This window comes from Nerophis lumbriciformis, linkage group LG09 (genome assembly GCF_033978685.3).
Source record: "Nerophis lumbriciformis linkage group LG09, RoL_Nlum_v2.1, whole genome shotgun sequence".
NCBI classification, from domain to species: domain Eukaryota; kingdom Metazoa; phylum Chordata; class Actinopteri; order Syngnathiformes; family Syngnathidae; genus Nerophis; species Nerophis lumbriciformis.
The window spans coordinates 21,830,095-21,848,543 of record NC_084556.2 but is presented as its reverse complement, the minus strand read 5'-3'; the positions used below and the strand labels follow the sequence as shown (position 1 = coordinate 21,848,543).

Below are 18,449 nucleotides of genomic sequence, written 5' to 3'. Positions count from 1 at the left end.
AACTCCAAACTTGTCCACATTTTTTATACATTTTGTGCGTTAAATATGCTTAAACCAATCCAATGTGGGCCAATACTGCATATTATAAGTTATTTCATCGAAACATTACCAACCTGACCTGGGTTGTAGTATGTGACGTCACTTCAAACAAGGACGGTTAGCTCGATGCTAATTTATATTGGATATGTCATAAACATGATAATGATTAGCATTAACGATTTTACACGGCGATTTTACCGTCTCCAAATTTGGTAATACAAACTTCAACTAAGTTGCACGTTACAATCTAACAGCTGATGATTAACAAGTACAATACTTACAAGTTACAACGTAAACATTTTGTAGGGCTTAACAAAAGTCGAGTGGCAATGGTATATACTTCCTGACTATGGCAGCTCATCTAGGACAAACTTGAAGGTATCTTATGCATACTTGCAAATGTGTAAGAACCCAAAATACATTGAAACGACTGCACAGCATAGTTATAATTATCACTCCATGTTAAAAAATGTGATTCCATTATTACCCCTCGGGGATAAAGGCTGACTTTTTATCCTTTCAATAATTTTTTTGCTGTATTTTATACCTAGACTTAGGCAAACTTTAATGATCTACAAGGGAAATTGTTCATTTTGCTCATTGTGTTTGGCCATAATTATCTTGTTACACTTTAAAACATAAATGTCCAATTCGTTCACAGGTTTACTATACACTGGCAGTTGTTTGACAATACCAAACAGGGCATTCATCTTTCAAATTATTTTTTTTTACTCTTTTTTGTTATTATCTCAAGTTCCTTTGAAGGCATTTGATCAAATGATGTCACAATTTTAAATTATAATATAGATTTGCATAAAATGTCATTATTCAACTATTTTAAACCTTTAACATTATCTGATCAAAAGACCTTCAGAAGGTTAAAAATAATAATTTAAAAAAATATTACATGATTTTTTTTTAGGATTTAAGTTTGAAAATTTGGACTAAAATAAAACCTATATATGAATCCATAATGTTTTTATGCCCTTCAAAAACTTAAGGATTTTTATTTCTTGTTCAACGGTATAGCTCTGTTGGAAGAGTGGCCGTGCCAGCAACTTGAGGGTTCCAGGTTCGATCCCCGCTTCCGCCATCCGAGTCACTGCCGTTGTGTCCTTGGGCAAGACCCTTTACCCACCTTCTCCCAGTGCCATCAACACTGGTTTAAATGTAACTTAGATATTGGGTTTCACCATGTAAAGCGCTTTGAGTCACTAAAGAAAAGCGCTATATAAATATAATTCACTTCATTTCAACTTTAAAGATCATTAAAATCAAATGTCCCTAGATGGTGGAACAAATGAACATTATCACATGAATACACAGAAAAGTTGATACTGTTGACTTTTAAGTTAAAAATAAAAATAATATACATTGCAAAAAAAATTAATTTTTTTTTATTAGGAATAATATAGATAACATATAAATAAAAATCAAATACTGTTGACTAAGTACCGATACAAATTGCCAGGTATCGAGAGTTGGTACCGTATTGGTGCAAATGTCAAAGGCACTCATTTCTATCACAGACTGACCCAAAATGTTGATCAAATCAAAAGGTGTGGCTGTGTCCTTCCAAGTCTTACTCTCCTGTGTCTCTTCTTACCTCTCGTCACCTTTGTCTACTTCGTCTTCTTAGAAAGAGAGAGCAGGAAAAGGGAAACAGAAAGGATTACCTGGCATTAGAGGTATTTGTGGGCCCAAAATAGTCTCATCAAGACCAGTGTCAGTATTCACTTTGCAGTAAAATCCCGATGAATTCACACCCCCTTGTTAAAGAAACATTATTTTTATTGAGAGAAGTAATACAGTACAAAACATATCATTTAACGACACATTCATGCCTCACATATCAAAGTGAATGAAGCGCCATATTTGTCCAGAATACTCTATAAACAATTAGGTCCCAGCGCACACATTCATTAAGACGGAGATACTTTTGAGGTAGTGCACAGACTCTACACTATTAAAAGTTAGTTTAAGTCAACCTTAAGGATGTGATACAGGAGTTCCATAAAAAGTCTGTTTCACAGTATAGCCCATTTTAAACTGTATATCCTCCTGAGAGTCCTCTGCAGTGGACATTTGTGTTTTGCATAAGAGTGCTATTTCCTCCAAAAACAAATAGCCCCAAAACAAATGTCCACTACAAAGGACATGTGTGTTATCGGTTATCGATTTTGTCATAGCATTTTTTAACACTAATTCTAAAAACAGTGACTGTATTTACAATAAATGACATGGAACAGTCGAAGAAAGGCACATGATATTATAAGTTTAAGGCTCTTTTCAGCAGTGTTGAAAAGATTAAGGTGAGGGTTATGCATGACTGCTGTAAAAGTAGCCTAAAAAATACTTTTTTGGTCACGTGAATAGAGCCACTACCTTCACAATCAATAAGATGCGGAATTAATTTCATTCTGTACTGGACAAACATCAGACATTTTCAATCAGATGTTTTTTAATGTGGAAAGTGAGCCTAAATGAGGACATAAGACGGCCGGAGTCTTGCATATATTACACAAAAACTGATTTTCTGCAGCATATTTTGTTATTTGAAATGACAGGATTTTTCAAAAAACTTTTTTTTTTTTTCAAAACTACTTCTATACTTTTTTAATCAAACGTTAATTCAATTTGATGCATGTTTCGTACTAAAACGAATTCATAGGAACTACATTGTTCAATAATTGTATGTAATTAAATAATACATTTACATATCTACCTGAAAAATATTGGGCCAGGTTCGAAGCCAGAACTTCTGCTTTCATGACTAGCACTAACACGGCACACCGCATGGGACCTAGTAAATGGCAGGGGAAATGTGCCTTTATATACTTATAAGTGACAGAAAACGGTTAATATGAAGCACCCTGTCATTCAGGTTATTCGCACGAAAACGGGGCCCCCCACGTATCACGGGGCCTTGGACATAAAATAACTTAAAGGGGTCATATTAAAATGTTTTTCCTATTTTAAAAACACTTCATTTTGGGCTATACATAACATGTAATGATGGTTCTTCAGTAAAAAAAAATTGCAAAGTAACCCCTCCTCACCACGCTCCCTAGTTTTTAGGTTTCTAGCTTTAATTGTGCACTTTGGACATCGATGACCGACACTAGCCATCTGTTTTAAGTGACTTTCGCCACGACACAACATCCCTGATGATATAGCGAGACCAACGACTCACTGTGTTTTTGTGTCGGCGCAATAAGGAGACTATGCGGGTTGACGAGTAAAAGGAGGCAGACTCTATAGGTTGCAGGTCTGTAACTATACACTAAGGATAGGGTATTTGGAGATAAGAGCTGTCTCTTGGCTAATTGTTATGCTTTGAGTTGCAAACACAAATTGTGAGTTAAAAGCATTCCCAAAACATCTGATCTTACTCGCTAGCATTAGCTAGAGCTTGATATGATTTCGTTTTCTGGGAAGGAATAAAATGAGTGTGAAGGACAGTGCTGAGACAAATGGATGATAGTAATTAAATTTGAAAAATAAATAATTAAAAACATGAACAAGCCTGCAGCAGACTCAAGCAGTTAGAACGTCTCACTGCTTGTCTGCCCCATATTGAAGCAGAATGAGTCTAACACTAGTCAAGGACGGTAAAATAATATCTGGGCATTTATCCATGAAAATATGGTGAAGCTTTTGATGGTGTGTTTGACGGCGAAGCAGCTGAAAGGCGCTATCGTAGAAATCCACTCTTCAAGGTAAACGCTGTACATTATTATTATTATAATACTTCATAAAACTACTGTAGTTGTTTGTAGTACATTCTATTGTATTGTTATTATACAATAATTGCTATGTAAAAGTTGGTGTTTCTTTTTAAAAGGTAGATTACATGTTAAAATGGTGCTGTTTTGAGCGGGCCAAGCACCAATTTCAATTAGTTATAATGGGAGACGTTGATCTGAAATACAAATGTTTTGATTTAAGAACTCTGTCACGGAACCAGTTAAGCTTGTAAGTTGAGGTACTAGCTCATGTTAGCTGCCCCAAAGTTGTTTAATGACTCTTAAAATTAGATTAGCATCATGACTACGCCGCCGTGTGAGTGCCAGGAAGAAAAGCTCTCTTAGGGAGAAGTCATTTGGCGCCATCTGCTGGTTTGCATGTTATTCTTCAAAACGGGTTTTGTCTCTTGAACTTAAATACGGGTCTAAACGGTAAAACTACGAATAAACGGGTTGCCCTTTTGTGAGAAAAAATGCCTCACATTTGAATGAGAGTTTTTCTACTGTATGCTAATTCACATTTGGACCAGTTTTGATGCCCAGTGTTGAACAATGAAGGCTTTTGTCTCAAGGCAAATCCAGCATGCCATTCTCCTCCAGGGCTTTCTGCGTCCTGTCATAGACCACTCCTATGGCCCGGGTCGCCCGGCCAAGCACTGTGCTCAGTTCTTCCTGGTTCTGCACACACACCAACTTGAAGAAGAAGGCCCTCTCAGGCAAGGCAATGAAGGCCAGCTCGGCAGCCCGGCGCACGAACCAAGAGTGGTGGTTGGCCAGGGTGGTCTTGTAGGCCTCACGACACAGCTCTGAGGGACTCTTGAGCCGACCTGCTACCGGGATCTCAGCCAACTTTTGCAGGAAGAGCTTCAACCAAAGCAGAGCTCGGTGCAGGCGGAGAAGAGTCCTGCAGCCAGAGTCCGTCTGGTGGTGGAAGTCCACTGAGCCTCGCTTTAGCTCCACCCAGATCATGGAGCGCACCGACTGATAAGGACCAGAAACTTGTGAGGGGTGCAAAGTACTTTCAGCTTCTGGATTCACCTCTGCTTCCGGGCTGGCGTCAGCTAAAACAGCCAGCTCACGAATAATAGAAGTCTTGGTTACAATCTCATTAGATATAAGGCCAACCATTGGACCCAGAGAATCCATAAACCTAGAAGACACGTAACACATTAAGACAACCATACATAAAGTAATTATTTTTATCTGATGCGCTTACTTTACAAGTTCGTCCCAGCTGGACAGATACGGCTGCAGCAGCACGTCAGAAGTGTAGGCTGGTGACGCCAGCAGGTGGGTGAGCAGCAGTGACACCTGGAAGGTCTGTCCGGGGCACACCTCCAGGAGTTCGGGGCCCCCGCTCCCGTAAGAGGCACTGCTGTTGGACAGCTGGTGAGGCTAACAGGAGATGGGGGGTCGTACGGGTCAGTGGCGCAGGACAAAGAGACAGAATTGAATTCCCTCAAATTATAAATTTGCGGCACTGAATCATGCTGGTTATGTTTAAATATGGAAATGCTATGTTTTTTTTTACAGCATCACAACTTACATCATTCACTTGATTGTAGCCTTTGAGGCACGCATCCCAGTGGTAATCCAAACTTCCATCTGTAATGAAAGAAAAATTACTAAATATATTCATACCTCCGATAACAACAGTAATAGTAAAGTAAAAACACAGTACCTATAGGTATTTTTAGCTTATAGTATCCACATATCATGACTCATTAAGGAAGTACTGAAGACACCATTACCACAACAAGACATTAAAGACACAAATGACTTAAAGTCAACAACAACAACTCACGGTTAAAACAATCAAATAGATCATGCCATATTCAACACCATTAAGCAAACATTACAACTTCATCAATATCCGGGAATTAGGTGTATCATTCCTTCAAAATCTTTACACTAGTATTTCTTTTTAGTCCCAATGATTTTCTTGTAATTATTCATCCCCATTATTTTAACTTATTTCTTCCTTTTTTTTTAAAATTTTGTTTATAATTAACAATCTATTCCGTTTATAACTACACTGAATTTTAAATACTATTTTCCTCCCATTAATAAACATGTATTTTTTCTAAACACAGTACAGGAGATTTAATTTTTGATGTTTTATTTTTTCAACGACTTCCTTTTTTTCACACAGGAAGTGAACACATTGTCAACATGTAAGCGTTATAGTGTGGTTGAAATTATCAGTACACGCTCGTACATCAGAATACTCGTATCTCAAAGCAGCCCTTTCCATCGAAATTCAATAAAATCCATTTAATCTGTGCTTGGTCCTCCCAAAACACCACCATTTTAAAATGTAAAATGCCTTATAATAAAAAACAACAACAACTCTTAGATAGAAAATACTGCATAGCTTTTACCTCGGGGAGTGGACTAATGCGCGTTTCCTTCACTGAATCTCCATCCAGCGTTGCCAAATTCGCTTAGTAGCCCCTTTTTGTAAGCTACTTGTTTTCATAGAGTTTTTGCATGTTTCTCTCTAGTCATCTGACAACGCTGTCTCAGACACCTTTAAGGGACGGACCAGAGAAGTCACTTCCGGGTGACAACACACAAGCGATGTGTTTGTCTGTCAAACAAGGCTGATGTTCGACTAACCAGTTTGTTGAGTCAGGACTATAGACACAACACAACTAATTGGAACACAGCTTCTGCAGCTTCTTAATACTTTTATGGATAAATGTTTGTTGTTTGCGGCCAAATGTGCGGAAGGTTGCCGCAGCTTGTGTGATGCAAAATGACACTGCAGGTGGCTGATAGGCTGCTAAGAGGTACAACATATTTTTTAATTGTCTGTATCTCCGATTTGTGATCTCCTCCTTTACACTAACTTTCTTAGTTCTGATGGTTGGAGGGCACAATGTCGATCAAAACTTATGTCGGTTTCTTGTGTAATTAAAGCAGACACAACAAAGTGTAACAATATATTTACTCTTTGTTGCTCTAACGGCCGTTACAAATGTTACTTCAACCAAGAGCAACAATACTCGTAATTCAAGGTATGCGCACAATCTAAAATGTTACAAAAGGTGGAAACACAGCTCGTATCTCAAATTACTCAAAAGTTAAGGTATCAGCTGAGGTAACAATACACGGTTTCCGCACAGATTCCCTGTGCCGGTGAGGGCGTGGTCAATATGATGTCATATAATTTGCATAATCTGCATTGATGTATATAATTTCTTTAAAATAATCGATTTTTATGAGTTTCAGTTCTCATTTTTTTAATAAAAATCAGTTGTGATACACAGCACAAGCATATTCGAAAATTAGTTTTAACTGAATTTGACCAAAGAATATTCAGCAAAATAGTTAAAGAAACGATTTCAAAAATGTTTGTCTTGCAAAGATGATATGGAGCCAAAACACTGCCTGTAAGCTTTGGTATTGGAAAAAAAATGGCATCGTATAAAAATTTATATTTTATGTTAAATTATACAAATTAATACATTAAACATGAATATGTTAAACAAATTATATATTTTTGGTGGATGTTTAGTGTATTATGACAAGTTTTTCAATGCCAATCTTCAAATATTTTATTTTTGTGTGTTTCACAGGTTTTCATTTTCAGCGTTTCCATTTTCACATACGCTTTTCTTTTTTACAATTTCAACTTAATAGTAGTGGTTTGACATGAAAGGTGCACAGTTTTTACATGGACTTGGGCTTGCAGATAAAACACTGTAGAAGAAGAAGAGAGGACCGAGGGGGCCTTTTGATCGGCGTTTGCAAATATGGACCCTGTTGCGTGATTGCCTGCAGAAAGACGGACTCACCCCTGTGATAGGCTTAGCAAAGATGGACTCACGGACACAATTGGCTGCCATGAAGCTGTCCCGTTTTGTGGGCTAAAGTCACCCCTAGCCCCGGTGTAGCGTCGTCCTTGGAAAATATGCTTTTTTGAATAACTTTTTTTTAACCCTTCGTGAGGATTATGATTAATTTCTTCATCTAAACTGGGAAATTGTGGACATTCCATCATTCTGCATCACAGTGAGAGCAGACATTATACAGTAAGTGAATATTATAATATGTTTGTAGTTTGTATTTCTTGTTAGCACTCAGCAATACATGATGCTTGGTGTTTAACTAAAGCACACAGCTTCTAAAACTTGTAGCTCATCCTTCGTATATTGATGCTCAAAAATATAAGGTTTTGGATCATCATTTGTCCAAAAGTAATCGTTGATGGCTCTCATGAAGTCTGCATGAGCAGTAGTGTTGTTGTTGAAGGGAAAAGCAAACATTGTGATGGGTCTGTGAAATTAATATGCCGCCCTAGGCTTAAAAATACGTAAATAGTCAACATTATTATGAATGTCCCTGTTACTACATTACATACATACTTACAATATGTATATACAATTTTAAAGGGCAACTGCTCTTTTTTTTTTTAATTTTTCCTATATTTCACAATCACTATTAGAGACAAGAACACACGTCTTTTTTTTTTTTTTGGAGGGTGGGGGCGGGGGTTCAAAGATGGTAGTCACCATTGCAGCCTTCAAAGTCCTCTAAAACAACTTCAAAACCCTCCATTAACGTTTTATAAACACGCAGCAATAATGTATTAATAGACACGTTTATAACAATATGTAATGTGTACAACCTTTACCATATTTTGATCATTTTAATCATTGCCGGAACTTCTTTCTTCTGCACATATATTTCCATTTCCATAGCAGCGCACTTCCGACTTCCGGCAACAACTGTATGTTCCTACCTCTGGAAACAAATGCAAGTGTGTTCTAATCATGGCAGACTTATAGATAGACAACGAAGACGAATATCTTTGGACGAAAGAGGATTTACAACCTTATCTTTTTGAACCTGAATATTCTGAGGATGAACTGCTGCTTCTAGAAACGAGCACAAATGAAGGGTGAAACGTTGGAGCAGGCGGAAGTCGAGAGAGTGAGGTCAGCGTGACTCGATGTAGCAAATGTCGAACTTTGAGCCAAGTTATGCCGAAATAAATGGATTGCATACTCAAATCAACTGGAAACATCCCCAGCCTGCTGACCTAAACGGACAACTGTCCATCGATTGAGTCACTGTAATATTAATCATGATACAAACGTACATGCAATACATCACCGTACAACTACAGTACATACGCTGTCTGGCTAGCAGTTGTTGGCACAATGCTAGCTTTCCTCTTTCCGTAGCTAGCTTACAGCTAATACCGCAGCATGCCCAATGTCTTCCTACGCTAGAAAAAGTTGTTTTTTTTACTGTTTGCAAAAACAATGTCGCTACAGGTTGGTTTTTTTACAGGTTACGAAACATAAATTAAGTATTGTTGGCGGTTTTTTGCATTTTCAAAGTGATTTAGAGAGAGAGGGGATTGCTCCGATTAGCTGCATTGCAAGACTCCAAAAACGAGCTGATATTTACAAGTCAGAATGCAAAAAAAAACCTTTCTTCTTCTTGCCTCTCATTAGGATTGTGAATGATTGGCAAAAGCCAAAAAAAGTGCAGTTCCCCTTTAATGGAGGTTTTTGGAAGTTTTTTAGTTTAGTGCTTTATAGGCGGAATAGAGTGACTCCCATTACCTCCATTGTTAGCTGACTTTTGCTTACATTGATTTACTAATTAAAATGCATAAAAAAAGAAAAACATATGTGTTCCTGTCTTACAATAAGGACTGTGAACAATAGGCAAATAAAAAAAAATTAAAAAAACCAGTTCATCTCATTTTTAGGGTGTGGCGGCTTTTATTTTGCGTGGGACACCGCCACAATCAATGACATTTAGGGGAAATCCTGCACTGTAATGTGGAGAAGGGGTTGGATTAAATATGAGCTTTTACTTCTTCCTACTCCTTTTCTGACATGCTTCGTGCAATTGTCATCACTTAAAGGACATTGTTGATGCTACATGTCTAATTTTAGGTACTTTTGTGTGTGTTAATTTAATAATTATTGTTAGTTTATTAAGGATCCCCATTAGTCTACAATGTTAAATAGTAAAACATTTTCTATTTAACATTGCTGAGCTGATATATCTTGTTTTTTTACACTTCTGAGTTTCATTTGCAGGTATGCATTAATTTCAGTTTGTCCCAGATGGTTGCTGTAATCAGGAAGTAGACTTTGCCATTAAGTTGAATGTGCCAGACTTGTCTTTTATTTAGCTCTTCATAGTGTAAGTATTGTACTTACTGCACACCAGCTGTTTGACTGTAACATGCATCTTAGTTGTCAGTTTGAAATCGCTATGTAAAATCCATCCATCCATCCATCCATCCATTTTTTACCGCTTAGTCCCTTCGGGGTCGCGGGGGGCGCTGGAGCCTATCTCAGCTACAATCGGGCGGAAGGCGGGGTACACCCTGGACAAGTCGCCACCTCATCGCAGGGCCAACACAGATAGACAGACAACATTCACACTCACATTTCCACACTAGGGCCAATTTAGTGTTGCCAATCAACCTATCCCCAGGTGCATGTCTTTGGAGGTGGGAGGAAGCCGGAGTACCCGGAGGGAACCCACGCAGTCACGGGGAGGACATGCAAACTCCACACAGAAAGATCCCGAGGCCGGGATTGAACTCACGACTACTCAGGACCTTCGTATTGTGAGGCAGACGCACTAACCCCTCTGCCACCGTGCTACTGCTATGTAAAATCATTAATGCTAATTAGCAGCATGTATATTGCATATCCAAAGTAAATTAGCATCGAGCTAGCGCATTTCTTGAAATAGAGCCTTACTTTTGAGTACTTTCTATTAGGCATGCTCTCTTTGTTGGCATGGAAAACTGCAACATTACCTAGATGCAGTTTGTTTGTTTGTTTAGTACTTAAGTACATAATTTAGTACCCATCCCTATTATAGATAGATGCATGGATAGATTGATTTTAACAGCTACCATGTAATACAAACAAATGGACAGTGTATTAACAATGTTAAGTTAAAGTACCTATGATTGTCACACACACTAAGTGTGGTGAAATTATAATCTGCATTTGACCCATCACCCTTGATCACCCTCTGGGAGGTGAGGGGAGCAGTGAGCAGCAACGGTGGCCGCGCCCGGGAATCATTTTTTATTATGTAAACCCCAATTCCAACCCTTGATGCTGAGTGTCAAGCAGGGAGGTAATGGGTCCCATTGTCTAAACCTTAGTGGGTCAATTTTCTAAACATATATATACTTTTCGAAATAATTATCATTCAGTGTTGAGTGTTGAATGCATCATATTTCAGCGCACTTGAGCAACTTGTAGTAAGTTTAGTCCGTGTGTAGGATTGCCTGACATTTCTGTACCACCCAAAGCCACAAAAGCAGCCATTGAGTCCAATTCTGTGGGCGACGTCAACAGCCCAGTCCTCCAGATCATCCTGCTCCTAACCTCATCGCCTGAGCTTCCTGTCATACTTTTTTCTGCTGACGTTCAGCCATCAGCTAAACTTCCGTGTGACATTTTGACCACAGACAGGACTGTTGTCACAAGAGGTCACAAGGTCTGCGTTGACATAGAGATTAAAAGGAGCCCCGAGTTAATTATTGCTCAGGTTTTCCCACCTTTAAACTGAATTGTCAGCATACAATGTTGACACAGGCTTGTTTAACTGTCCAATCTGACTTGCAGCAATTTAGAAAGTCATTATAACCTTGACATTCACTAATATATGTACACAAGATACTAAGTCTGTGTATTTTCACCTCAAAGTTTTAGGTGAAAGTTTTGGCACATCAACATCATCAGTTTAAGGTTTAAACTGATGATGTTGATGTGCCAAAACTAGTGCTGTCAAATGATTTAAAAAAAAATTAAACACACTTTTGAATTTGGATTAACCATGGTTATTCACAGGTTGTTACTCGCTTGGTTATCTTTGTGATTAATTACATCAGTTAACTCGTTTTGACTGCCTTAGCTAAAACATGTGTCTACTCTATTGTAATTCATTCCAACTCATACTTAACAACTTATACTCCTCAAATTACAGTGCTTACCATATTTATTACACTACTTGTATAAATATTTTAGAAACATGTCATTTATTTAAGAATAATCTGAATTAAGAAATAATAACAATGAGCATTACAATGCTGTGTTTTTTGTAAAATAGTAAAAAAAAAAAATTCATGGATCCTAGAAATAACTAGGGATGATGTTTGAAACCGGTTCTCCCGGTTGTTTGATAAGAAAAGAACCGTTCGATAAGAAAATAACCGATTCCATGGACTCTAATCCCTTTTTGAGAACCGGTTCCCATTATCGAGGCCACTATAGTAAAGAAAAAGAGTTGGTTCTTTATTCGAATCCCTGGGAACGAATCCCGTCCCACAAGAAACGCCCTGTGGGACATCACAGGAAATGACGTAGTTTAGTCATTAGACTGAGCTACGTCATTTCCTGTGATGTCACACAAGCAGCAAAAATAATGGACCGGAAAAAACGCCTCAAGGCATGGCTATTCACCTATGGTGATCACAGAGACAGGTTGTTTTTGTGTTACTGCATATATTTGTTTTTCTGAAAAATCCCACTTAATATACTTTGGGTAACAACAGTCAATATTTTTATTTTTTATTTTTTTAGGAGTGTAACAGTCAATATTTATTTGTTTATCTTATTTTATTTTTTCTTATAAAATAAAAGTGAGCTTTTGTTAAACCAAATATTGTGTTTTTTTTCTATATATAACAACCTATCTGGATTCGATAAAAGAATCGATAAGGAATCGGTTCGATAAGAGGATTCGATAATGGTCTCGAATGCGATAATTTCTTATCAAACATCATCCCTAGAAATAACTCTATTTTACTATTTTGAATGAGAACATATCATTTTGGTTAAAGACCCTCTACATCTGGTGTATTAACTATTACAAAAACTGACAATATTTTGTTGATATATACTAGTGCTGTCAAATGGTATTTAAAAAAAAAATCTGAATAATCACACTTTTACTATGGATTAAGCATGATTAATCACAGGTTATTACTTGCATACATAGCTTAAATTAACTTAAAAAAAGACCCCAATATTTGGACACAGATGCAATTTCACTGTCAGAGTGTCACTTTTTTCTAAATGTTTGAATCAAATGCATAATCAATGTGATAATATATTGTGATCAATCACCTGAGTTACCTCGTTATTTGTGTATTTCATTCCAACATATACTCGATAACTTACAGTATACTCCTCCAAATGCTTGACAAATTTATTACACCACCTATTTTTAAAATACTTATGTTTATTGCTGTTTATTTAAACAACATTTGAAGAATGTAAGAAATTAACTTTACAATTTTTTTGTAAAACAGTATGTTTTTCAATATAATTTTGTTTAAATACTAGTGTAAAAGCCATTACTCTATTATTATTACTGTAAATATTACTATTATTCTCTGTTTTGTGTGAATGTTATTGTCGTTTGATTGTATGTATACACTAACCCAGTGGTTCTTAACCTTGTTGGAGGTACCGAACCCCACTGGTTTCATATGCGCACTTACCGAACCCTTCTTTAGTGAAAAAAAAAAAAAAAAAAATTTTCTTAAATTCAAGACACAATTATATGTTTCTGGTAGCACTTTAGTATAGGGAACATAGTCTAAGTAACAAAGACTTAATGTAGAGTTTTTTGGACACTAAGGGAACATATTCTAAGTAGCAAAGACTTAATTTAGAGTTTTTTGGACACGAGGGGAACATATTCTAAGCAACAAAGACTTAATTTAGAGTTTTTTGGACACTAGGGGAACATATTCTAAGTAACAAAGACTTAATTTAGAGTTTTTTGGACACTAGGGGAACATATTCTAAGTAACAAAGACTTAATTTAGAGTTTTTTGGACACTAGGGGAACATATTCTAAGTAACAAAGACTTAATTTAGAGTTATTTGGTTAGGGTTAGGGTTAGAGGGTTAAGGCCAGGGTTAGAGGGTTAGGGTTATAATAAGGCCATGCAGAATAAGGCATTAATAAGTATTCAATAATGACTAGTTAAGAGCCAATATGTTACTAATTTGCATGCTAATAAGCAACTAATTAATGGTGAATATGTTTCCCATACTAAAGTGTTACCATGTTTTTTTACAGGTGCACAAAATGAGCCGTGCATGAACATCACCTTGTTCAAACAAAACCAACACAGTGCATAAACTCACAACAAATTACACACCTGCAAATCAGTCGGACTTCTGCTGTTGCCGTATACGTAATACGCCGATAGGGAGAAGTTTTTATTTACACGACGAGTCGTGTGTGTCTTTACCTCCGCTGAACCCCTGAGCGTGACTCACCGAACCCTTAGGGTTCTATCGAACCCAGGTTAAGAACCACTGCACTAACCTGTCTGGGGACTACAGGTGGAAATTAGCCTTTGGCTAAAACCTGACATATTTACATACTACATATTTCTTCAATAATATGTGCTGTCTCTATTTTAAATAAATAATTCAAATTCAAATTCAAATGACAAAAAACACAAAATATTTTCATATAAATACTAATGCTGTCAATATGGGGGACTTTCTGTATTCGTGTTATATTCAGAATGCTAGTACCAGCAACTCATGCAGTGGTTTGTCCAGATGAAAAAGTATCGGGTTCTCAATAGTTTTTCAATTTGAGGGGGTGTGAAAAATATCTGTACCATGGTGGAGGGGCGCGAAAAAATCATATCTCTTCAAAAACGTTCCATGCCAATAAAGTGTTAAGTAATTGACTTTATGATACATATTTCATTCTCGTCCCCTGCCAGGTCAAATAAAAGCTGGTGGTAATAAAATATGTGATGTAGTGAGCACGTGTATCGGCCATGCTTGCTGTGCAATCACCGCATGACACATGTGACACATTCCCGATCAGACCATAACAAGAGAGAGGTTGTATAGATTAATTGCATACAGAGGGGGGGGGGGGGGGGGAGAGAGAGAAAGTACTCACGAAGCCAGAGGGAGCCAAGGAAGAGGAGCAGAATTAAGATAGCCGCGGCAGCCTTGCTCTTCACACCCATGTTGAAGTCCACTTTTGCTGTGTCGCTGATCTTAAATCCTCCTTGTCTCACTTGAGTCCTTTGCACTGCCTGTCACCACAACTACTTTCTTGGCCAGACCTCGACCCTGCAAAGCCCACCGGCCCACCCCTTTGCCCCTTAAATCTTTCATTCTCCTCCCCAAAGCCTCACATTAAAAGTCGCTTCCTTCAAAAGACCTCCACAAGCTGCGCTCTTCTCCTTCCCGTTGATCTAACGTGTCCTCTCCTGCCTGCCTTTGTGTCCAAAAGATCTCATATTGCTCAACGAGAGAGGGTCCAAAGATCAGCAGTGGTTGGCTGATAAGCAGAGCCAACGCAACGTGTCCGCCAGTAACCCTTCTTCTTCTTCTTCTTCGTCTTCTTCCACATGCATCTCCTGCTATGCACGTGCGAGATCCCTAGTCAGTTTGAGCAAAGACTTACGTTCCCTCCTCCCAACGACACCCTCCCTATTCTCCCTCACTCTGTTTCACCCCCACCTCCTCACACTTACACACGGACCATTAAGAGCGCTACAACCATCACCATACTACAACCATCACCATACATCACATGGTGGACAACATGAAGGTTTTAAGTCCAAAAGGAAACATATAGCGGGACACTTATCATATTCTGTCTTTCTTTGTTTCTCTATTAATCAAGCAGAGGTCCACATTTGTCAATGCCTTCCAAAGCAAAGACTTCCAAGCTGTTATTGGAAGGATTTTCGTCCAGTACTGCTATCCCCTCTCTGCAATAATCTCAGGGAACTCTCTTTATCATTGGTTTTGCCTCAACCAGGGGGGAGCAAGCACAGACGTTGAACTCTAAACGCTCAAGCAGAACCACATGTGAGGGACTTTACAATGGTATTTCTCAGCGGAGAAGCGGGTAAGAAGTGAAAGCATTCATGACTTGGTTGGGAGGGGCTGGTCATGCGCCCTTTATTCGGTGCAACCAATGGATGATCCCCAGCTGAAACAGGCGGTAATGGACGAGGGGAGTCTGAATCACAGTGGGAAAACATGTGACCGGCTAAGAAGATCCCAGTCTACAAAGAACTGACCCTGTGATTTACATTCTAATGCAATAAACATGTTGTTGCTATAGCACAGTTTGCCGTTGCGCAATGCTGCTACGTTAAAACATGTGGCTGTACGGATATGTTTATGTACGGGGGGTTCAGCAGAGCAAGAAAGAGGTGTTTCATCATTGTCAGACACTGTATATCCCCGGACCAGAATTTACACCACCCTGTGGCGGCACAGCATTGCTCCAGCAAGAAAAACATCTCTAGTTTCAAAACATTAAACCACACTGTTGTACAAGTGGCTTTTTTTGTTTGGGTTAAGATTGTCTTTCTATATGTTGCACACAATATTGGGGCCATTCCACCACATCAATGCATAGTATTTGCGGCCTTAGGAAGTCAATTAGAAATGTCCAGATCAACATGTTTGGCCTCCGATCCTGATCTGATTTCGAGTCTGAATCCGATACTTTAAGAATAGATTATATTGTAAAAGTGAAAATGTTTTACAGCAAGTAACTACCGTATTTTCCGGAGTATAAGTCGCGCCGGAGTATAAGTCGCACCTGCCGAAAATGCATAATAAAGAAGAAAAAAAACATATATAAGTCGCATTGGAGCCCGGCCAAACTATGAAAAAAACTGCGACTTATAGTCCGAAAAATACGGTATAAGTAAACACAATAACACATTTTTAAAGCATATCTTTAACATGAACATGAAGCCTAGACTGACTTCAAAGATAGCAAAAGCAAGTGCTGTCCTCAACATGGTGTTATCTAAGTCAGGTAAACATGAGGCAACCTGAATCAAATACATGGAGCAAGCATAAATCCAGCACAGAACGAACAGCGTGGCTGGGATATAAAGCCCTCTGATTAGTGATCAGCGACAGGTGAGTGTCCTGATCACCAATCAGGGGCAGGTGTGCTCAATCACCGTTTCTAGCAACAAGTAACTACCAAAAGAGTAAAGGAGCGCTGAAAACACTAAACACAGGAACACTACCATAGAACCCAATCAAGGGATGCCCTTATGCAACAGGTCATGACAAGTACAATCTTTAACCATGTAAACACTGGGACACAGCTGCGGTAAAAATTGGCTCGGCTCAGCAACTCATAACTTTTCTGGAGAGATACCAGTCTGGGAGAGCCTCTAGCTGATCCAAGTCTGGACCACTCTTCTATGCACAGCTAGTGACTTCTCTGCGTTGCCGACTTGTTACGTGGAAGAAGACCCCTCTACGGCCATCTGTTGGCTTCCCGATGGACTTGACTCTCACATTATCTATTAATGTAACAATTCAATAATTGTACCCACTCAGTATCCATTGTAGCCGGTCACCTTGATTGGCGGTCCCCACATCTGCGGACCCTTCCCAAGGTTTCTTCTTTTTCTTAGTTCAGGCTTTTGAAGTTTTTCCTTGCCCGGATGTGGATTCAAATCAGGAGTTGTCGTTGTGGTTTGTGAATCCCTTTTACTCACTTGTGATTAAGGGCTATATGAACAAAATGTGATTGATTGAAAGTGTAATGATGATCGACGATCGACGATCAGTTCTAAAAGGCAAATATTGGCCCATGATTGGGCAAAAGTAAGTATTTATTTTTCAGTATATTCAATGATTTTTTAACCTTGACTGTGGAGGAGTTTCAGAACAGTCATGTCGAAAATAATAGCCAGCAGACACCAAAATAAATCAATGTACCTCCTACATCACATGTGTCAAACTCAAGGGCCTGGGGAGGTATGATAGTCCATATGCATCCAATCTGTATAGTGAATTTCATTACAGGAGAACTCCTAGTAATTTTTTTTCATCAAACGATATCATAAACAACTTATGCAACACATTAATCCCAACTAAAAACAACACCACTTTATCTATTAAACCCTGTTCATACAAACTAGTACTACCACATTCAAAGATGCATGATGGCAGTCAAAAGTGATAACTACAACATAGCATGCTTGGAAACGCTGATCAAATGTATGCTCAGACTTGTAACCTATTCCAGATTCTGCGGAAGACTACCAGAAATCATCGTTGTCTACCGACATCCTGACTTAAGCTACAAACCTCCCGGATTCTGCTGTTTTGTGAGCATATTTACTATTGCAGCATTTGCATGGATGATAAAAGGAGTTCGAGGAGGTGGTCTATAAACAATCACTTTATTTAAACGGGCAACCACAGCCATCCCATTGTGAGATTGAGTTTGACACCCCTGTCTTATATTAAACAACCCCTGCAACACTGCATTTTTTGTTGCATCTGGATGATTCTCGGGCACCACCACAGTCAGCGTGTCCCCAAAACGCACCTTCTGCATGCTAAAATGTGGGTTGCATTGTTGATGACAGTGGAGGAGCTATTTCTACATGGTCCACAAAAGGTAGAGCAGATTATAGTGGTGTGCCACTAGTTCCACAATATAGCAAAGCACCACAATAATGCCATGGATGTCGAGTAAAATGAGTGTCTCAGCCATGTATTACACGCTAAACCTTTTTTAAATAGGGTAGTCTGCACCGCATTTGCACTTGTTATCAATTGTACACACAGTCTTAGTAGATCACATGCAACATCCCCACTAACAGTACCAGCAATATTATAGTTT

At 38.5% G+C, this 18,449-nt stretch overlaps 1 protein-coding gene across 1 annotated transcript; it reads right to left on the bottom strand.

Moving 5' to 3' along the window:
* Positions 1-1,841: 1,841 nt before the first annotated feature.
* On the bottom strand, positions 1,842-15,167 carry gltpd2b (glycolipid transfer protein domain containing 2b). Its single transcript, XM_061962247.1, has 4 exons — positions 14,724-15,167; positions 5,332-5,390; positions 5,002-5,180; positions 1,842-4,935 (listed from the first exon to the last, which is right to left on the bottom strand). The coding sequence occupies exons 1-4, from the start codon at positions 14,791-14,793 to the stop codon at positions 4,353-4,355; spliced, it is 891 nt and encodes a 296-aa protein (XP_061818231.1). The 5' UTR covers positions 14,794-15,167; the 3' UTR covers positions 1,842-4,352.
* Positions 15,168-18,449: the final 3,282 nt, after the last annotated feature.